The following is a 22478-nucleotide window of genomic DNA, read 5'->3' as shown; positions in this document are numbered from 1 at the left end:
AGCTGCGTGTTTAGGTGTTGTTGAAAAGTATTTTAAGGCTCCTATGGTCAAAGCAGTGTTTTCCTTTTTTAGCAATGAAGCTGCAAACACAAACTTTTACCTGTAGTTTAATGTTTATAGTGATGGATAGCACCTAGATGCCCCAAAACCAACATTTGAGCCCCCTCAATGTCTCTGCCCCAAGGAGCTTACAGTCTAAGCATCAAGAAGGAGGAGAGAATAATAACCATATTTTCTTTTATAGATCAGTAAGGTCAAGTGATTTACTTGCTCTAAGGCACAGAATGTGTGGTAGGAATTAACTCAACATCTCTTGAATATCTGCTGCAGATCTCAAAAGATGTTCCTTCATGTCTGGACCACTTTTCTCTTGGTAAAATGTCACCCCCTTGGAATTCTGTGCCTGAAGCTGATTAACGTTCAGGACTCTTGTCCAGGTCAAGGCCAGAGCTGAAGGGACAAAACAAAGAACAGACCTGTCACAAGCACAGCTGCTTTACATGCTTTACTTTCCTGTGGTCATCTCACAACTTTGGGCCCTGGAGCTGCCACAAGACAGCAGGTCTGGGTGCTCTGTACCTGAGCCTGGAGTATGATCTCTTGTCTTGGTATTACACACTGCAAGAGAATCCCAGATCTTACAAAGAAGCACCAGTTATACACTGGTTTACTAAACATGGTCCACTCCATTCCGTGTCCCCACATCCCAACACTTTGTTTTGGTAAACACAAGAGCCCTTTCCTTTGAGAGCTCCTTGGCCTTAGCATCCATTCTTCTGCTGTTTTAGGACTAGGGATTGGCTGCTATGTTCATGTTAGACTTCTGCAGAGCCAGCAGCAAGACAAGGGCTTGTGTTTACATGAAGAGACTTACTATTTTATTTCAGCTTTGGTAACAAGTTCCTGACTTGGAGGTAGCAGCAGGTTCAGTTTATTACTACATGCATCAGCAAACCAAACTAAACTGAACTGAAAGATACACATGGCTGAATTCCCACTCTCTATCAACATATATAACTGCAGCTAATGGAAAAAAGACAAAGCTATTATTACTTTTCACTTTAAACTAAAGAACTTCAGTTTCATACTTGAAAGCTTTAGAAATCAGCACCAATCTCATTGTGTATCACTGCCACCTGCTTAGTCACCAGTCCTATGTCTTTTGTCAAATGTGTAAAACAAGGAGATGTCAGATGCTCCATGTTTACAGGAATAACTGGAAGGTAAGAATGAACAGCCATTAGCAGATAAATTACTTAACAGTATCCAATAAACAAAACCACATCACCTGTATGGAGGTGATTCATTAATTCACAAGTTAGGTTGTATTGATAGTCAAGGTGGCAATGTACAACAAAAATATTAAAGTATTGTCACTTGACGGAGTCCTGCATTATCAGGGAGCTGTTTATACATGAGGGTAAATGAAATGCTCTGACCATAGAAGCTGAACAGTCATGCATATAAAAGCCATCACTTTTCAGCTATTGCACAAGTAGTGACACTCTTTAGACATACATAGGCAGATTCTTACAAACTGACATCAGAAAGACTGCATGCACCATCTTTCAAGGCCTTATATGAATTATACATACACAAGAGTTGCTGTATACTGTGAATACACTGTGGACGTGTATAAATTCACATAAGATTAAAAGATTAATTTGTAAATAGGAAGGTTTCCACCAGCTTATGCTTTATTTTATTCAGAATGTTTCTTAGTGTGTATACTGTTTTGGATAAAACATATGACACCATTTCAGAGGTGAAGTTTCATATAAACATCATCCTAAATTCGTTGGTAACTGGATATTTCCAAAGGACAGTTTTGGTTAAACCAGACTGATTACTAAAATGTAAATATGTCTTGTATTCTTAAAAGAAGGATATAGAATATGGCTAATAATGTCACATTTTCACAAGATTAAAAACCCCTTTTCAAGTGGTTTTGGATTTCTAAGCACAAATAAAACCACTGATAGTATTGTGTACAACATTTAAAACCCTGATCAAAATTACTTCAGAATAATTGTGCATTCCCCAAATATATCAGGTTGGCAACTGAGGAAGGAAATGAAAAATTAAATGATTAAGTTGGCATAAGAGGGGTAAACTCTCATTTCATAATAAAATACTGTCTTATCTTTTAATTTTAAACATAAGGATTTTTAGATCAGTCTGTTTTGTTTCTAGACGACTGAAAATTTAGATTTAAAAGGTGTTTACACAATATACACATTTCATTACTTACAAAGAGATAATAAGCTTAAAATTTCATATTAAAAATACAGTAGGGTTAGTAGCACCATGAAAAATGTTTTTCAAAACTGCAGTCTTGTTATTTTAAACATACTCAGTGCGTCATCTTCTCCTCTATTCTCTTGGTAGATCAAAAAGGTGCCATTTTGGTACAGGGAGAGAAATGAAAAATTTCATCTTCTGATCCATTTTGAACCTCAAGTGTTCTTTTCTGTTTCCAAGAGGTCAATTCTTTCATCTTAGTCCTGTTGTCAAATATGTACTGAACAACCCTTAGTTTGGCACATGAGTGAGGTACACTTGAATTTGCATGGTTAAAACAGTTTGGATTTGTTTTTTTCTTTTCTTTCTGCACAGTAGCACCATTGTTGCAGCTGGAAGACAGTGCATCTTAGGAATTTTCAACTGTTTTATAAAACATTCTCCAAGATGTTACGTGGTCTTCATGCAAACTTGACAACGACTAATACGCGTCCTCAAGTCTCCAGCTTTCAGTGTCTCAGACTGAGGTTTGCTGGTTGACAGACACAAAGGAAAGGCTGGATTAGGTTTTTCTTTGCAGTTCCTTTCTACTTCTACTGAATTCACTGTTTCGTACAAAACTTAAGTATGTGAACAGGGAATGAATCCTGAATTTGAGAGTTTTTCTAAAAGAGATCATTCTGTCTTTTCCTAGCGCCAGGTGACAGATGCTCAGTTGTGTCATTGTCTTAGTGTCCCCAAGGTATGCTAAGCACCTGTTTCAGTCTGGCAGGTGATGGAGCACAAACACAACCCAAGGGGAAGGTGAATAGTGTACATTTGAGACTATTTCTGGGGTCTGTTTCTGGCCTTTTGGTTGATTAGTTGAAGGGTACTTTAAAAACACATGAAAAGTACTGCTACAGTCAGAGCTGTATTTAAGTGGTAGCTTTACCAAATAATTTATTTTTATTTTGGTATTTTATTTTGAAAGGGTAGCAAGATGGGAGATAAATATAATTAGTGTAATATGTGTGTACACAAATAAGTCAAAGGCTTAAAAGTTTCTTCAAAAAATAGAATGAAGAAGGAAGTTATTTTAATGGGAGGGAGAAAACAGTAGAGACAGAAATCTCAAGGGTGCATGGCAGTTAGTAATAGGAAGTTTTCACTGGTGAATTACCAATAATCAACTACCCAGAAAACTGAAGAGTGATGCATTATCATGTCAAGTACTCTGATTGTAGGTTTTACACAAAACCAAGTTAGGGGCCACCACTGCTGAGAGCATAATGCCAACCTGTGCCACCAAGCTACACTTTTCAATTAGGGGGCAGTGGGAATAGTAAGAGTTTTTTATCAGCACACAAAAAGAGCAGTAGCTATTTATTCTCTGAAAGGAGATGATTCTTCAGTGAAGAAGTTATTTGCTACTCAACTTGAAAGGGAAAAAGTTGGAGGAACTGAGAGACTTCAGCTGAAATGCTGAGTGCAGAGAAGTTGAGGACAGAATGGCCACTGGCTTCCTTGCAGCCAAAATGGTATCCCATTTCCATCTGCAAAGCGTGGAAGAAAATGCTGGCCATGGAGGGTAAGAAACCTTCTTCATACAAGGTTTTTAAAAACAAGTCATATGAACCTTTGCCTTAATAGGTTTAAGTAGAATTGATCTTGCCCTTCATTCCTATGCCTTGTATACCTGTGAACTACCTTTCCAAATATTTGAGTTTATTGAAGGGTCTGGCAAGAGAAAAAAAAGAAAATTGTTCTTTTGGGCTCCAAATATAGTAAACACATTAGGGCTACTTTCAGAGGAGGTACTACAACAAAATGTGAATAAGAATTGACACACAAAGAATCTGGCTCCTTGCATAGCAGAATATGCCCTAGCATATTTTCACGTAATATTAAAGGTTTACCAAAGAAACACTTGACAAACTGGTTGTGAGGGCGACAACAAGCTAAATTATCTCCCTATACCCCTATAAACAAATCTTCTGATCTTCGGAATAAATTCAATTTCCAAAGCATTCATTCTGGAATTAAACAATAGACAAAAAACAGGTTTTCTTACCTGAACATTTCTGACACCTCTACAGTTGCCAGCCAGAAACTGTATGAATTGGCATAATAATTACAGGTGCCCCGACCATGGCATTCAATGAACGGTGCTGAGCGGAATTCTTCCAAACAGGATCCAGGTGATGCCAAGGCCTGTCCAGAACCCTCTGCTCCAGCACTTGTGTGCTAGTGGAGGAAAGAAAGACAAAAACAGGGATCTTGGGTGTTAAAAAGCAGTATAGCACAGCAGTTAGCTACTGAAAAGTCACTGTTCATTCTTGGCAGAGAATGTGGTGTCAGACACCTCCATAAACATCAGTGACAGTGGGATCTGTGTACTGTCAATCTTGGCTGCTTTGAATGGTGACTGAAGGTAAAAGCTTTCGAATGACAACCCAGTGTCCTAAAGCAGCTGAGGACACAGGTGGGCAGTAGCTGCTTCTGGAGTAGGAGGCAGTTCTTACCATCATGAAAGAGTAACCAATCCAGAGGGAGTCCCAGCCTGGAGGACATGAAGGGATCTGAATGGTTTGACTGTGGACAGCTATCACCATAGCAGGAGCTTCACATACAACACATCTGGACACAGGGGAAGTACCAGAGAAACAAGTGATGTTAAAATATAATATGAGTATGTTTTATTAAGAATTCTTAAACTGAAAAAGGGAACAAAACTCGCCTGCAAGAGGCTTGCCTATTGATCTAGACTTCTATTTCTCACGTATTTTGTAACTGCAATAAGAGTACTTTGGAGCTCAAAACTGTGTTTTCACTACATTGGGTAAAATACTGAAAATGGAAGCTCTGAGTCCCCAAGTGAATGTCTTAATCCTAAAGCCAATGGCTCCCATATTCTTCCTGTCCATGGTGATCTCACACTGCTGACTACAGAGATTTCTTGTTTGAGAAGAGCTTGTACAGCCTCTTCTTACCACTGCTGCAGGGAGATGAACCTCTGCAGACAATGAATACTTTAAAACAAACTATTTTTCTAGTCTCTCCCAGAGCAAAACATGATAGATTTATCTCTTAATATGCAACCTGCATGTTGGAAACACATGGGTGAGATGTACTATTTTTATCCAGATATTAAAAGAGTCCTGATGGCCTGCTTTGCCTCACCGGCTGATGAACGGCTGGATGCTTGGCCCAGTCAGTGGCTCCATGCTCATCGGCATTGACTCTGGGGTTGAGAGCCAGTAGGAATAGTCATTCCTGGATGCAAAGTTACAAACATTGTTGATGTTGCAGAACATGAAGGGCATGGTGCTGAAACGTCTAAGACAGCTCCCAGCAGTACCTACAGAGTAAGACACATAAGAGTTTTCACTTCATTGCTTTTTATAGCAATTATAATTATATAGCAATTTCTTTTTATAGCAATTCTTTGAGAACAGTACTTGTGGATCCTTCCTCTCCCTCCTGTGAGTGCACAGCAAGTGCTATCAGATTGTCACTAGGGGAAAAAAACTCCACTTCTCCATTTTGGTTTACTTTCTTTCATCCTGAATTACAATGTGCAGGCTCTGGAGATAGCAGATCTTAGTATGCAGTCCCCATCCTCATCTAGGAAATCTCCAAGACTGCTGTGTCTCCAGAGAACCTGAGCATTTGAAGAAGCAGCTAAAACATGTTTCCTCTTAAAAAGAAAGCATACAGAATATCTCACCCAAATCCTGGCCATGTGCTCTCTCATTTCCTTGCACATATAGAAGAGAGAATCCATCATATATTCTTGATGTTCCCTGTGGGCATAGTGGTGTATCCCTGGTCTGGCTGTGCCGAGTGATAAGGAATCCATGAGCAACAGAAGCTGTTCCAGGAGGACCAGGTGGGCCTTGTAAGCCATCAGGACCAGGAGGTCCTTGTATTCCTCGTGAACCTGTTCACATGAGAGAAACACAACACACAGTATTGATTAACACCATTGCCTGCTCTTTTAGAACCAACATAGCTCTGAAAGGTTGTTGGTTTCATGATTGAGTGCTTGTGTGTTAAGGCACCTGATATTTGCTAACACTGTCTTCCCTTTTTTTTTTTCCTTTCATTTAAGCTTAGTTGAGTCAGGGAGATTGTCATAGGTGGTTGTAACTGGAACTTCTCTGTGTTGCAGGGGTATTCTGAAGTTAAATACTCTCAGGGCTGTTAGGCACTATGATAAGTGCAGAGGACATGGCAGACAATGGAATGACTTCAATCAGCTTCCCACTTCCAAAACATATCTGCTTGTGCAGCTTAAGATAATGTTGTAATATCTTGCTCAAGATCACAAAATAAATGGCAGAGCCAGAAATGGGCAGGTCTCACTCCAGGACATGCTGTGGTAACACCTGAGCCAAAGCCCATCCAAATGAATAGAAAAGCTGGTGCCAGTTTTGGCATAGTTTACTGTAAGTGGAAATAAGCTAGAACAGCCTTGAATGGGAGCAACAATGAGTCGAGTCATTGAGAAATGTATCAGAAAAGGCTGTTCTTGGACAGCAATATCAGGAAATAGAACTATAAATATTTAGACTGTTATTCTGCAGTCATTACTTAAATTTTTTTACTAAAGTAATGCTATCAAATTTCACACAGCTGCTCAGAGAAAAAAGGAAAAAGGTGTTATGGATTTTTGTCTTCTTTTTAATTGTTTTAATTATTTTTCTCACAAGTTGCAATAGATAGCTACTTAATATCTGTCACCTTTAGAAAATTGTCCCAGTGCCTAGTCTGATTTCTCAAACTGGATTTCAGTAGTTCTAAGCAATACCTAAATGGTAGTTTAATCTCTGACTTTGGTGAAACTCTTTTATGAAGTCTGTTTTTCCCCATTCATCATGTCCATGCAAAATAAGCATTATTTTACTAATCACTCTCTTCAGTTTCTTATAACTTGCATTATCTCCTCTATATCATCTGTGCTGCAAAGGGGATTACCATTAAGCTTGAGGTAAAGCATTTGACAATGTTACTCAGCAATTACCAGCAATGTGATGGTATTGAGAACATTCCAAATCAAAGTATGTTCAGTTGCTTATAATATTTTTCCATTAAGAATCCTAAAATTATCATTTTATCATTATTCCCATGAAGCAAAGATCTTACTTCCCAGTATTAGCCTCCATTCAGAAATGGAAGTCTCTTTTCCCATTGAATCTTCATAACAAACACCATACCTGGTTGGCCTGGAAGACCTCTCTCTCCTTTTCGTCCTGCTGGACCATCAAAACCAGGAAGTCCATCTCTCCCTGGGTCACCAGGAAGACCAATTGGACCTAGAACATACAAAAAGCATAATGAAAATAAAAGCTCTTGAAATCTCACTACAGAAATCTTCAAGTTGTCAGTGACTCATCTGTTGCTTCTTTCTAGTACATAAGAACAGCCCATTAAACCAGATGTATATGGGGGAATCCTGTGTTTATCCATTAACCCATATTTCTCTCTTGCCCCTTGCTGAGCTCAGTAACTTATCTCTGCAGCCTGTGCCATGTCACTGGCTCTACCACCTGCACTCAGGTACACTTCTGGTCATGTCCTCTGCAGCCACCTTGGATCGTACCTGGCAATCCCTGTGGCCCTGGCAATCCAGGTGGCCCTTTGGACCCAGGCTGTCCTGGAGGACCCGGGGAACCAGGATCACCTTTGACAACAATGCTTCGTCCAATAGTACCTGGTAAACCTGGTGGACCTGAGAGAAGGAAGACTTATATTAGATAAACCAAGGTGAAAGACACCATTAGAAACAGTTTCTTTATTTCAAAATCAGAAGCCAAGAGCTCCATCGTTGCAAAAAAGAGTAAGTGTATATATAGAACAAAAAAGTACTTTTGGTGATCCCCTCTAAGAACCCCTCTCACAGGACTTAATCCATATAGACTACATGCAGAGTTGTAACAAATTCTACTGACAGGGAGCAAAAGTGACAGTGTCACTACCCAAGACCCCTACCTGGTGGGCCTGGCAGTCCCTGGCTGCCCATTAGGCCAGCGGATCCTGTGGGTCCAGTGGGACCCTTCATACCTGAAACATCAGATTCACACAGTTACCCAGTGAAAAAACACACTGTTCTACAAAGTCTGCTGCAGGAATGGCCTAAACGGGCTGTTGTTACTGTGTCTGGAGATTTTCAATCAAAATACTGGTTAAATACCTGGGAACACCCAGTGAAATACCTGGGAAACCTGGAACGCCTGGAACCCCAGGGTCACCCTTCATTCCATTCAGACCTGGACGACCAGGATCCCCCTGAAGAGAAGAGCCTCACGTTATTCTTTCATCTCAGCAGTTCCAGAGAACCAGAATTAAACAAGTGGCTGGAAGACAACCAAGCACACTGGGGGCTGTGGGGGGCTGAGGTCATGGGGGCTGTCAGTGAGTGGGAACACGAGGCTGCATCGATAGCTCCAGGTCCCATGGGAATACAGCAGGGACATCCTGCCTAGATACTGGGGGATAGCTAAGGAAAGGTCCTCTACCTTGCTACAAGACAGGGTATTAGCTACCACATTTTGGTTTTTATTTTATTATGTCAAATTGCATGTTCCACCCAAATATATTCCATTTTTATCGGATTTAAAAATTAACTAGGGGAACACTCCATTTCTTGTCTTACCTGGCGTCCAGGTGGTCCTTGATCTCCCTTTGGACCAGTCAGACCAGGTGGACCAGGTGGACCTGGGTTCCCTTTTTCCCCTTTAAGTCCTCCACTGCCTGGTGGCCCTCGTGGACCTTCTGGGCCTGGTGGACCTTAACATTGCAGAACAAATATGCACATATCAGTATATGTCATTCCTTTTTCCCCAAGTTTGTGCCTTCGGTGTTTATAAAAAACAAAAAAAGCAAGATATTTTTGGCTTAACTTCCCAGCTCAATATCAATGCTAAATTCATGGTAAACTAGAAGGAAAATAAGTAAGAGGAATTATTTGCACTACCCAAATCAGGAACCAAGGCCCCTTATCTAGCTGATGAAGTAGGTCTTTCCAGAAGACAGTGCAGCTCACCTGCATTAGCAGCTTACTGGCAACCAGACCAGTGCCTTTACTAGGAGCCAAGAAACCCAAAATTAGATGGTACAAATATCCCCTCTGCTGATCTGCATTACATTCACCATGTCTTAAGTGCCTCTTAACAGCCTGAATTCCTTTTGTAAGCTAGTCTCAACACTAACACAGTACAGTGTAAACATTGCAGTGCTACTTTTTTGTTAGAATTTGACATACCTATTAAGAAGCACATGTTTACTGTCTCCTGACTGCTGGGCAGCAGAAAGCTCATCATTCTGCCTTGCCTACATAACCTGAGTTACAGAAACTTACATCTAATGACTCTCCCTCCAGCTGATGTTTTTAATCTTTAGTAGACTTGCGCTGTATAAATCTAATAGAGAAACTGGGCTGGTCTTGAAATATTTTGCCCTTGCTACAGCCAGATTAATCCACAGCAAAGCAGTGGGTATAAAAGAAACTTTGATATCTGGAAAACTGAAAGATGAGACCTCCACCTTTGTCCCACCATCTAAATGGAAGGTAACTAGTGTTAATTTGTGGCAAAATAAACAATAAGCAAGTGCAGCAACAGCTAATAACATTTTGCCAGTTAGAGCTCACAACTGGATTGACAAAAGGATTTCTTTGCAGGACAGTATTATGACATTCTGTCCTGTAATATAAATCTATTGGCATTTATCAGTGAGCTGGATTTTCAGTCCTCCTGCAACCTTAAATAACTTAACACCTCCTTTGACATCCTCGTAGTCTATACCCAATGGATAAATTTGATGATTTATATTTCTGCATGCAAATCTGAGTATAGAATTCCTTCCCTTTTTAAATCAATGGCAATTTTGTACCAGATTTCACACGTACCCTGTATCAGTTTCAGCTACAGAAAACATCCCATTATGCAAAAGTGTTTTGTGTTCAGTTTGCTCTTTCATACTGGTTTAGTACTGTACACATGGAAAATTGTACCAGGTTACCATCTGGGGCATGCTAACCAAACCCATATGGTCTGCAGAGTAATCACAGCCCTTAAAAAGACAATCACAGAATTACAGGAAAACATCTGCTTCTCTTACATGAAGTGCAACCCAGTAAAACAAATTGCCCGAGTTAAGAGTCTAACCTGGAGGCCCTGGAAGGATCAGAGTTCACCAAAGCCCAATGATCGATGTTAGAAGGGTCAGACATCACACAGTACAAAACAAGATTACTAGTTAGAAATAGTACAGATGACAGCATATACACTACACAACAACCCATTTCACCAGCATATTTTTTGTATTTACAGTATAATCCACATGCATGCATAAAACCACACATGAATACACAAACATAGGTATTTTCAGATACAAGTTAATCTGGTCGCTATGCTCTACTGAAACAAATTTGACACTTCATTTAACAGCAAACTTAAAGCTTCACTAGAGAATGTATTATTGCTTTAACATTACAGCTAAGGCCTATGACTGGTTAGTCCTGCTCACAATAGGGTTTGGATTATATAACCATTTCACTGACAATATTCAGCCTCACATGGCCCGGAGCTTGGCAAATAGGTAAATTGTGAATTACAACTTGAGCAGAATTCTGCTTTAGGCAGAGGGGAGGTTGACTAACAGAAGGACTTACCACCACTAATCAGGTATGAGCCTCAACTATCTGTGAGCACAGTTCCAGGACTGAAAAGTAGGCTTACGCCCTCTTTGAAAATGTAAGCATGAATCAACAGGGCTGCAAATGCTGTAAGCAAAAATACAGCAGAACTTGCAAATTTAGAATGTTATCTTTACTGCTGGCATATTTTTTGTCTTGATAAAAATATTTCAATATGCTAATTTGCCTGCTCAAGGTTATATGGAGAATGGCATAACATCCTTAGAAAAATGATTTAAATGTCCTCTCTCAAAAGATAAACTAGTTGTCCCTACAATGCTCTTAAGTTAAAATATGTTTTAGCTCCTGTGCCACTTGCATTCATGTCAATGAAATGATTTAAATATATCAACATATTACCATGCAGTTTTCAGCTAAAACTACAATAAATGCACATCAGATTTTATCTCACAGCACTATTTCTTACATATTTGGTAAATTATTTTAAATAGTAACTGTAATACCATTGTTAAAAATAATGACATAGACATTGCATTGTTAATGTTAAATACTTATAAACTATATTTCACTGATACGTAAGTTTTGCTATGATTTATAAATCATAAAATTCATCACTGAATTCTGGCTGATCACAGTCACAGGATGGAACAAAAATGTGATGCAATTGCTCAGTTCCTCTCAGCACCCCATGAGGGCAGCTGTCTTTGAAAGTGTGGTTAGTTCTTGGGTGACCACAGTTACATTAAAAGGTAAAGCCACATTCCCCTTTTTTTTGACATGACTGCATAAAGATAGGTTTCAAACATCAGGGGCTACCACATTTGCTACCTTGTGGTGCTTAGGACAGCAGGCTGAAAACTAAAATGTATTCCTTTATTAAATTTTCATATCAGTTCTTTGCTGCCCAAAAGTCATCATAGCAAAACCTAAAGACACCATTATTATTAAATAGATATACCAAGTCATTTTCAGTCTAGACACAAATGTTAAGATCTTCCCAAGTGCCAGTTTGTGCTGATACACTAAAGTTACAATTAATGTCTGGAAATTACTGTGTTCTCATGAATTCTGTCCCACTGCCCTAGTGCCAGGGAAGGCATGGCTGTGAGCTTTATTTTCTTTAAATACTTGTGGACAGAAGAAATTTCCTCATTTCCTCTAAATGGGCTGGTGAAGCTGAACAATGGAAATAGGATTTCTCTGCACTGAAAACTTAAAAGGTTCTAAGTTGGGAATCTAAAGCATTACTGTTAGTCTGTATAAAATTTCCTGCAGATACTGTTGGCATAAAAGAAGAATCTAATTTATTTAAGTCACTTGAGAGTGTCCAAAATCAACAGTAGCAGTTGCTACAAAAATGACTACTGTCACTTGCCCAAGCTGCAACACACAGTTATGCAGCAAGGCATGGGAGCACAGTGCAGTGTGCTCTTTTAAAAAAAAGCTGGAAATCAGAATATATTGTTTCCAACTGTACTGAGGGAAAAAAAAACCAAAACCCTAAAACAAGTTTCACAGCTGGGGACTCTTTATAAAGGCCTTGCAAATCTAGACCCACATGGTCTTTCGCCATGGGCAGAGCAACTGGGGCTTTCCAATGTCAGTCCCACAACAACATGGAAGAGATGGCTGAAAGCCAACTCTGAGCATTTTTTTTTCCCACCACAAATTAAAAGCTATGTCTGAAACATGACTCTGCATATCTACATTTAGACACTACAAAAATAATACGTTCATTTTCATGCAAAGTTATTATTTTGGAGTTACGGGGCTAACCTGAGGGACCTGGGAGTAGGGGGTCAGAATTCACCAAGGTCATCATTAGGACAAGGGGAAAAATAACAAAATTGTTAGAAATACCAACAAACTAACATATTCAACTAAACCTTTCTTTTTAGATTTAGCTCATTATTCCTTTACATCCAGTATGCAAAGCACCAAACTATTATTATTCATAGCAAGGAAAATAGACATGTGGAGTAACAGCACTGTTCTGTTACCCTAGAAATTGACTTGATTTTATAATGAATTAATAAATCTATCACTGCTTATTTTAAGGGTAACTCAACTGGAGTCAGAGAGGTAGCTCATGTTCGACTTCATCTCTTTTACTAATCTTACAATATACCCAGAAGTTAACAACAAACAGTACATGCAAACAACTTCTGGATTTATTGCTGTCCCTAGAAGGGGTAATTTGACAGCCACACAGCTGCTTTTATGAGTAACTGTCTTATGTTGAAATGTAACAAAATCACCATTCCAACAATAGACTCTGTTATCATCAGAAACAAAAGGCTGGAGTGCTGATTGTACCAGAACTGCAATAATAGTTTGGTTTATCCACATTAGTTCACACATAACTGAGCAAAACAAATGCTTCACTTTATACATTGCATGCAACAAAAATGGAAGTAAGAGAAAGAAAGAAAAAAAAGAGAGAACATGGCTGAGCAGAACCTCACTGGTTGTTTCCCCTGCTCATAAAACTACACAAAATGAGTCCCACCATTGCTCCACCTTCCCAGCTGACCAGAGTCAGTAAACACTTGATTTAGATAGGGAATTGTGAACAGGATGAGCAGCTCCATAAAACCCTAATGCTGCAGCAGAGCAGAGAATCTCAGTTGGTGCTTTTATTATACCTCAGAGGTTGCTTAGCCTGGTGTACTTTTAAAGACTTCTTTAAAGTTTGGATATATCCTCTTAAGAAACTTTTTAAAATTAAAGCCTACACTGTTACGGACCAATCACTGTCCTGGGCCAAGATTTTAATTGCTGTAGTACTCTAAATACAGAAAACAAAGTCAAAAGCAAACTGGGGCTACAAATGTGCTGCAGGGATGCTCCACTGCCTGGTTAGAGCTCCTGGAGCACAGCAGGGAGCCAGTTTCTCCAGGAAAAAGGGGGAAGGCATGCACTCCTCATTCCACTAACCAAATAGGAAACCAGGAAGACATTTTCACTTGGCTGGGGATTATTAACCCACAGGGTGGTTGTTTCACATCAGTCACACACAAAGCAGGTTTAGGATGATACACAATGGAAGTATTTTAACTGGGACTAAAAGAAAACCTCATTATACTGGCAAACAGCACCCCAGTTCTCAGGTGTTATAGATTAAAACCAAATGTTTATAATGACTCACTTTTTAAATGCAGTTTTGGTATATGAGTTCATAGCATGCTCTACAAAAGAAAAAACTCATATTGCCATCGATAACATATGATTCAATTCCAGTTCTAGGGAAAATATTTTGATAAAATTCCATTTAAAAAAACCCACATTATTCAGTGTGACTGCCTCCTCTTGTGTCAGAAGCAAGCATGAGGAAAAAGCGAACTTTTAAATCCTCCCGAGTGTATACTGCGAAGCTAAACTCCCCCTTGATACCAAAAAATCAACAATATCTGTGTTGGAGTTATTTTACAAATGTACTAATTCAAAACTAACTTTCCTCAGAAAGAGTCTTTAAATAAAAGAATAATTTGAGGGCAATAAATAAAAATATTACTGCACCATTAATGTGCAAAGAAAAACATCCCTACCAATGGCTTGGTTTGAAAGCAGTCTCCTTTAGGGAGAATATCAAGCCTGTTATGTGAGATGAATCTTAGATGTAGCAAAGTACTTCTGGATTAAAGATCCAGCAATAAGCTTGAGCTGGAGCTGTGACAGGTTCATTTAAATTAGATTTTTTTCAAGAGCAGTACCTAAATGCAAATAAACAGTCTATAATACAAAATAGAAATCAGTTTCTAACACAGGCCAGGTAGTTGCTCAGCAATGTTAACTCAGTGTAATGTTTTCCCATTCCCCAAATTAGTTGGTGCAGGAATAAAATGCAAACATGGAATGAAAAGATGAACACAGCACAAGGGAGCCAAAGAGTCCACGGGAGCCAGGCGACACAATGGAGCAATGACTTGTGTTACATGGCCTGGAGATGAGGAGCAGCATCCAATCTGATCATGCTGGGATGCTAGTGGGAATTTGATTTTCATGACTCTTAGATTGATGGGGTTTGTTACTTTTGCTTTTTTGTGTGCGGTGATGTTTGCTGATCGTGTGACAGCACTGCAAAGGTCTCAGGTGTTCAAAGGTCGTATCGTGCTTGTGAGTGATTATTGAGGCAGCATGCGGAGAACCTCCCGCGTGGGAACACCTTTGATTTTTGCTGCCAGGCATCAGAAATTTAGAGAAACTGAGGCTGGTTTATTTATAGATACTGGGGTTTTTCGGCAACAAAATTCTCTGGTTGCCCGCACACCTATTCCATAAGGCTTGAACTTAGCCATCCAAATAAACTGAGCCAATTTAAAGGCTGATGACCTACCAGCAAAATATCAAAGTACTGGCAGATGTTCACAGGTATGAATCATGCTCTTACCTGGCCTTCCTGGGACACCTGGTGGGCCAGGGCTACCTTTAGGACCTTCCAGAGGTGGTCCTGGTATTCCTGGTGGACCTGGTGGACCCTGCAGACCAGGAAATCCCTGGAAACCTGGTTCTCCCTTCAGACCTGGAAGTCCAGGGGGTCCCGGTGGGCCAGGTAACCCCAGTTCTCCTTTTTGCCCTGCAAAAAGTAATGTTTGTGAATACCATTACAAATTTATGTAAAGCCCGAAAGCCAGCTTGCAAAGCCATTTTTCTCTCTTGCAAAAGGCACAAGTCTGGCCACAACTCCCCTTATTTGCAGAGTGAGACAGTGTAAAATTGTCTAACATTCAGAAAAGAGTGAGGGCTAATAATTCTTGCAGGAGAAAGTGCTATAGCTTATAACATGTTAAAAAGTCTAAGTCAACGATGCTGCGATGCATAAACATCCTTGGAGACTGTAAGCCTACAAATAAGGCTTTCTGTGAAGAAACCTGTCAGTACTAAGATTTCATCCTTTTTTCGAGCTACTGCCGAAAATTAAGGCATACTTGCAAAATTTTCATATAAGCCTGGAGAATTTAGGAGCTTTAATGCAGTGAAGAAGAAGAGCAATATCAAACATCTGTACTTTCAAAGCAGCTTCATTTGTCATCTGTTGTATGAATGCTTCATTTACTGTCAGAAATCAGTGAAGTTCCACACAATGCAGTAGGCTCTTGCTCTGTGTGCATTTATTCTGGCTGCATAATTGTTAATTTACAAAATACAGTAGTCCGTAATAAAATGTCTTTACTATTGTGGTTAATTTAAAACAGTCTGCTGAGGGGAAAAAAAAATACTTGTAGCCATAGCATTCATTTGTTACAGAAAATACAACACACCCTTCTTGTTTTTTGGTGTGCAAATGTATTTTACATTGAACCTTTTAAATAAAGGGCAACAGAAATGCTTTACCTGACAATCCTGGGAGTCCTGGGGGTCCTGGACGCCCAAAACCTGGTAGACCTGAAAAAAGATAGATTTAGAGAAAAATGAGTATTTAGCTTTCAGGTCTTCAGGAACAGGAACATGAGGCTTAGAACAATGAAAGTGGAGTTCATCTAAATAAGTGATTCCTTGAGATTACTTGGACTCTCATTCGCTCAGTCTTTCCCAAAGTTGGAGGTTTTGCTATTGAATGCATGTTCTTGCAATCTTTGCAATCCATGCTCTTTCAAATTTTGGGAGTTACTACGTTTGCATTTTTGTTTGAAGATCTGTCTTTACAGCAGGGCTTACGCTGTTTATCCACTGTCTAATTGAGCTGAAGCAATACAGCTACCATGGAATACAGGAACAGGGGCTGGTGTTAAAGCCAGGTGATAAAATCCAGGAGAGCTGACTGAATTCTTGTCCTGTGCTTCCCTAGCAGCTTGCCAGCACCCTTTGTGAACCACCCAGCAGCCAAAAACCACAGGAGCAGCTTTGAAGGTCTAAGGGCAGTTACAGGAAAGAAAGAATAGAGCAAGCAGGACATGTCAATGCAGAGTGAAGAGGAGGAAAGAAACAGGAAGGACACCTAACCTGGTTCACCCTTCTGACCCGCTGGTCCAGGGATACCATCTCGACCAGGTTGTCCCTTTTCCCCTGAGGGACCAGGAGGGCCAGGACGACCAATATCACCTGAAACAGAGACAGAAGACATTAGCACAGTCTTGCCTAAACTGCAGTAAAGAAAACCAGCATCCCTTTCACCACCATCTGAATCTCTAGGTATGGTAATGTAATAAAAGATTTACAGGGGTATAATCTAAAAATTAAACCTCTCTCTCTCAACTCTGACAATTTAGAAAAGGCTTTTTTTTTTAGGCCTGTGAATTTTCAAGAAATCACTGTTTGCTAAAAATATGCTTCCCTTTAGAATAAATTAGGATTTTGCTTCTTTAAAAACAGGTTAGACCACTGTAATACTTAGCATAAATAAAGCTGGTAAGTATGGAAATTCAAGTTCTTGTTTCAATAGCTAATGAATTGACAAGCAAATACAAGTCCTCAAAAGAAAGTTAAAATTTCTTTCTTTAATTTCAATAAATTAAATGCATGCAATGGTGTTTGAACAACCATATACATATAGATACATTTCCATGATGCTAGAAAGAAAGGAAGTGTTATGTTTTTCACAGAAGCAGTTGATCTCTGCTGCACTATCTATGCTCACCTACTGGCCCAGGTGGTCCAGGCAGGCCAGGATTACCTGGAGGGCCCTCAATACCTTTTGGTCCTGGAATTCCTGGTGTTCCTGTGGAGTACAGGCATTTCAATCAAATAATGAACAAAACTGGCTTTTCAGCAGATCCTGAAATGCTACAATCTGAGGTGCCCTGAGTAACAAATGAGCTAATTCTACCAAGATACTTTATTTATGTTCATTTTTGCAGACTTAGGGCTGGTCAAGGAGATGAATTATAAAACAAAGAATGTACAGAAACAAAACATACTGGTACAGCTGCCCTTACTGCTACTCTCAAGCCTCCTCTTAAATATTGAGTGCTCTTGGCCAAGGACACAGCAACTCTGGCAGTCTGCTAGAAAGTTACCATTTTAGAGACAGGTGTTTCTGCTTGACAACAAATTGAAAGCTTTATGAACTGGGATTGAATCCAAATTCCCCAATCCTCTTTTCCCATCCTGAAAAAGGAACTTAATAAAAATGGTCTTAAGAATTTACACTAGATTCCCACCCCTACAGCATGAGCTGAGTGGGAAGTAGGAAAAACACCTGAAGTAGGAAAAACACCTGATCTGAACTAGGAAAAACACCTGATCTGTTGCAGTGTCTGTTCTGAACAGCATCAGAGCCTGATGAAGGCAGTGTCACAATGCATGTTGTGGCTGTTCAGTGTTTTAGGCATGACGTGCAAGAGAGGGTAAAAACTGACAAGTTCATGGTCAGGTTTTGTTTTCTTCTAAGCTTCCTGCTGTCATGACCACAGCTGTAAATTCCCTAATTGTCTACATCAAAGCAGCTCAAGCATATTTGTAAAACAGCCTTTAGTGCTGTAAATGCAGCAGAGGTAAAAACTTTGTTTCTTTAGATTTTGAATGAAAAACCTGACATACGCCTGTGAACAACTTCTATTAATTTTTTTTTAAAGAAAAAAGTGCAAAAACTAATTTAATTATATTTCAGAGATTTCTCCTTGGAACACATTTTTTGGAAAATAAATAACTATGAAAAAATTGCTAAATTTTCTGAGATGGTACTTTTTTATTTATTCATGAAGAAAAAATATGGATACTTTTTTTGACCCCAATATTTGTGTGTTAGAGGAGGTAAGAGTGAATGCTATGGAGAGTATTAACTAACAGAACTGCTCCATCCCCTCAGAGCAGGTGATTTCAGAAGGCACTCATAACAGATGCATTCCCACACTTTTGCAGTGACAATTCCAACAGCACAAAGCTTAGAAGCAGCAGATTGCCAGAAACTCTGAGAAGCTGGAGTCTCCCCCAGTTACCCACTGTGTTTAGCTGTTCTTACAAATATTAGCAAGTGGGGAAACAAAAAAAAAAAAAAAAATTATCCATTGAGAATTACCTGGGAATCCAGGAAGGCCTGGTTCTCCTTTTGCACCTGGACTGCCTGGAAATCCAGGCAAACCAGGATTTCCAGCTACACCCTTAGAGCCTGGACTACCTGGGTATCCAGGCAAGCCAAGATCTCCCTAGAAAACATTAAGCAGAAATAAGAACCCAGACTTTTTCAGATAGGAAGGACCTTACTGTATGTTCCCCATTCTACCATCACATCAAAGTCACAAGCATATGGTGTACACCTCTCCTCATATCCAGTTCATGTGAATCATCTCAACACAACAATTAAGCAAAAACAGCAATAGTAAAGACTTCAACAGTAATCACCTATGATTCTGTGTACAGTATCATAGCTTTTCCTCAGAACTGGCCTACGTTAAAGAAAAAAGCATCTTCCTTTCTTCTTGCAGGATCAGGGATTTTTACACCATGATAATGCAGAATAAAAAAGAAACCAGTGCAGCTTTAATTATGCAATGTTTTTGCTAAGTTAATTGTGTGCAGCATTAACTTCAAGGCTGTGAAATGATCAGCAATCAGTCAAGACTGTTAGACCTTCTCTAACGTTACTATTAGACATTAAAGATCCTTTTGTCACTTTTTTGTGGGTGGCAGAAAGGATGATATTGGTAAAGATTAATTCAAATATTTCATACAGACTTCAAAATTTTAAGCAGCAGTTACCATGCTACATTATTAGTATTTTGTTCTTAAATGCACATCTTAATTTTTTAGGAATTAACTATGTAATTAGACAGGGGGACAACAATATTAATTGTATAAATCCCTAGCAACTATGAAAGTGCCACAGTGAAGATTAGGCCACTAAATAAACCCAAACTGAAAAGTCTGGTAAACAATCTTCTCCTTTAACCTGATTAAGTTATGTATGAATATTTTCACCTTTAAAAGGAGAAATTTTTTTCTCACCTGAAAAGTCAACCCTGCTGGTTACTAATATATTTATACATAATATATAATAAGTAATAGTTGGTGGGAAAAAAAATCAACACAAAATTTAATTTCCTCATGAAATTTTCAACTGAAGAATTTTGTTAAGGTACCTTTGGTCCAGGGGGACCAGGAATACCAAGGCTTGAAAGACCAGGGTCACCTTTCTGCCCTTTCAGTCCAGGAAATCCTGCAGGCCCAGGCTGCCCTGGATGTCCTGCTATTCCTTGGCTGCCTTTAAGCCCAGGGGGACCTGTCCAAAATATAAAATTAAATTTTAAAAAATATAAATAAAACTTCTGCAGTAATTTACAGAAATCATTCAAAGTACAGCAACCAAACTAGAAAGGCCTAACAATTTGACTGGCTGGTCTTGAATGCCTAATGTTTTTTTTTTACTTTTAAAACCAAACAAAAGCAATTACCTAAAAATATCAATTATATATGTAGGGCTTTATGCAATCCTCATCTTTATTGCTATTATTACATACTAGACACAAGCAAAGTCATATCTGGAGTACATAAAAGGAGAGCACTGGCCCAAATGAGGTAAAATTCAAGCACAGAAACTAACCTGGCAGGCCCATCTCTCCCATAGCTCCTTTTAATCCTGGAGGTCCTGTTGGTCCTGGCTGCCCAGGAAGCCCCATGTCTCCCTTGATGCCTAGGAAATGTATGATTGAGTTAATTAATGGCAGTAATTACAGGTTTCTGATATCCATGTATTCTCATGTGATCATGCTTATCATCTGATTACCAGCAATGGATTTGGAGTTGCTTTATGCCACATACTGCTCCTACTTGCTTTTCCAGACTTATTTGTATGTAAGTTTGTTGCAAGCCAAGATGTGATCAGGGCCACTGCTTATTTGTTTTAAAGATTAGTCTAATGAAATAGGTCAAATCTCAGTCCAGGATTTAGTCACCATCTGAAAGGATTCAGTACTGGTGTGACGTGATCTCTCACAAGTTCCTCTGCAGAACAAACACATTCTCTCTTTCTTACGTGCAACAAGCATTCAGCAGCTTCTATTACAGAATTAAAAGCAACCTACAATGCCCAAACTAGTTTGAGTCCTGGATGGTTAACAATATTCCCCAAGCCCAACAAAATATTTAGAGCAAGGCCTACATTAGACATAACAAGCAAGGACTCATTTCAGATAAATTGTTATAGCTGTACAAAGAACTGGTGCAAAACAGAACTAGTTTTCTCGTTCCTGGAAATTCTATAAAGCAAATATTTGACACCCAGACAGCCATTGCAATACATCCATTTGGCCATTTACAAAATATAATGCTTAACTATGTACAAAATAAACATATGAAGTGAAAGTCCTATTTGCAGATTCTGCAGTCACCTTGCTTGCTCAAGCAGCAAGTACTTTTCCAGTCATCCTAAAAAACACCTTAATCTTTAATGGGACCAGTTAAGTCTGCTCTTGGGTCTGTTTGAAGGAAAGGGCTTCACCAAGCATGTGTTTGGATAATGACTTTAAATGTCCCAAAACTGTGCTGCAATTTTAAGCTCAGATCCCTAAGGTTAGCTTAGATATAAGCAGATTAACATCCCAACTCCATGTGATAAGAGCACATGCAAATCTTTATTCATCAAAGCTGTCCAGCTGAGGCCTTGTTTACTGACCTGGCAATCCTGGCACACCTGGTGGGCCACTAAGTCCTGGTGGGCCTGGGTCACCCGGGAGACCTTGATAACCTTTCTGGCCTGACAAACCAGGAATACCTCAAGGGAAAAAGACACACTCTATTGTTATTACTATCACTACTACTGTATGTTTTCTTTTACTTCATGAGATCAGATGTAGCTATGGATGAATAAAAAAACAAATAGGATTTTTCTTCAATAAATATAATTCCTCTTAGTTTAGCAAAGTATCACAGAACATGAAGTATTTGTTCTGGAAAATTTAAAATTACTACAGAACAGGAACAATGTAAGTAAGTAGAGAGAAAAACTTCATGACTAATGACAATATACTTCATTCAAAGGGCTGTCTTCTGGATGAGCAGACTCCATTCTAATCTTTGCATTCCCTAGATTATTTATATGCAAGTTAAATTACATTGCTACACCAAAATCACTTTGGGACTAATACATTATAAAAATTAATGCAGCTGTTTTAGCAGATTTTTCCAAATTCTATGTGGCTGTTATCCCATAAGAACTTTCTGTTGCTCTGCTGACATAGTTAAACCTGCCTTCCACAGAGAAAGAAAAACAGTGTTTTAGGAACCTATCTAGGCTTGCAATAAATTTATACAATAGGTAAATTAGCACAATAATGGCTGGGACATTAGGGAGAAGCATTCTGTGCCTCTCTAGGGTAGAATGTTTTTTACTCTTCTCAAGACTAAATCTGAGTTCAAAGGAGACCCCTTGGTGGGGGAGGAGGTAGAAGCCAGCAGGAATGAGGGAACAGACTTGAGAAAGACTTCCAGGCTGCCAACTTCCCAAGCAGAAACACACACAGAGATGACATTTAGCTCGCAGGTGGTACAGAGAGACATCCAAAGGGAGAATACAGAGGTGGTGCATGAGCAGATCACCTGAGCAATTTCATCCTACACGGCAAAGACCCAAAGGCTTTTGAGACAGCAGGAATGCAGCCAGCACAGCAACTATGTAAACTCTCTCACCATGCTTAGGAATAACCCCTAGAAGACTGAATTG

At 39.3% G+C, this 22478-nt stretch overlaps 1 protein-coding gene across 1 annotated transcript in view; it reads right to left on the bottom strand.

Annotated features, from left to right (window-relative positions):
* Positions 1-2691: 2691 nt before the first annotated feature.
* The window catches only part of COL4A5 (collagen type IV alpha 5 chain), a 74904-nt gene continuing 55117 nt past the window's right edge, over positions 2692-22478 (bottom strand). Inside the window, exons 36-55 of the mRNA XM_062502796.1 lie at positions 21432-21530; positions 20361-20450; positions 19900-20039; positions 18840-18966; positions 17460-17540; positions 16826-16924; positions 16217-16267; positions 15273-15458; positions 12659-12667; positions 10392-10400; positions 8879-9012; positions 8439-8511; positions 8215-8286; positions 7826-7954; positions 7440-7538; positions 5951-6163; positions 5404-5581; positions 4746-4860; positions 4295-4467; positions 2692-2773 (exon numbers count right to left, since the gene is read on the bottom strand). Of these exons, the coding sequence (XP_062358780.1) occupies positions 2692-2773; positions 4295-4467; positions 4746-4860; positions 5404-5581; positions 5951-6163; positions 7440-7538; positions 7826-7954; positions 8215-8286; positions 8439-8511; positions 8879-9012; positions 10392-10400; positions 12659-12667; positions 15273-15458; positions 16217-16267; positions 16826-16924; positions 17460-17540; positions 18840-18966; positions 19900-20039; positions 20361-20450; positions 21432-21530 (2159 nt within the window). The remainder of the gene's footprint in view (positions 2774-4294; positions 4468-4745; positions 4861-5403; positions 5582-5950; positions 6164-7439; positions 7539-7825; positions 7955-8214; positions 8287-8438; positions 8512-8878; positions 9013-10391; positions 10401-12658; positions 12668-15272; positions 15459-16216; positions 16268-16825; positions 16925-17459; positions 17541-18839; positions 18967-19899; positions 20040-20360; positions 20451-21431; positions 21531-22478) is intronic.

This window comes from Cinclus cinclus, chromosome 15 (genome assembly GCF_963662255.1).
Source record: "Cinclus cinclus chromosome 15, bCinCin1.1, whole genome shotgun sequence".
In the NCBI taxonomy this organism is placed as follows: domain Eukaryota; kingdom Metazoa; phylum Chordata; class Aves; order Passeriformes; family Cinclidae; genus Cinclus; species Cinclus cinclus.
Note: the sequence above shows the minus strand (reverse complement) of the source record. Positions and strands in the feature narration are given on the sequence as shown.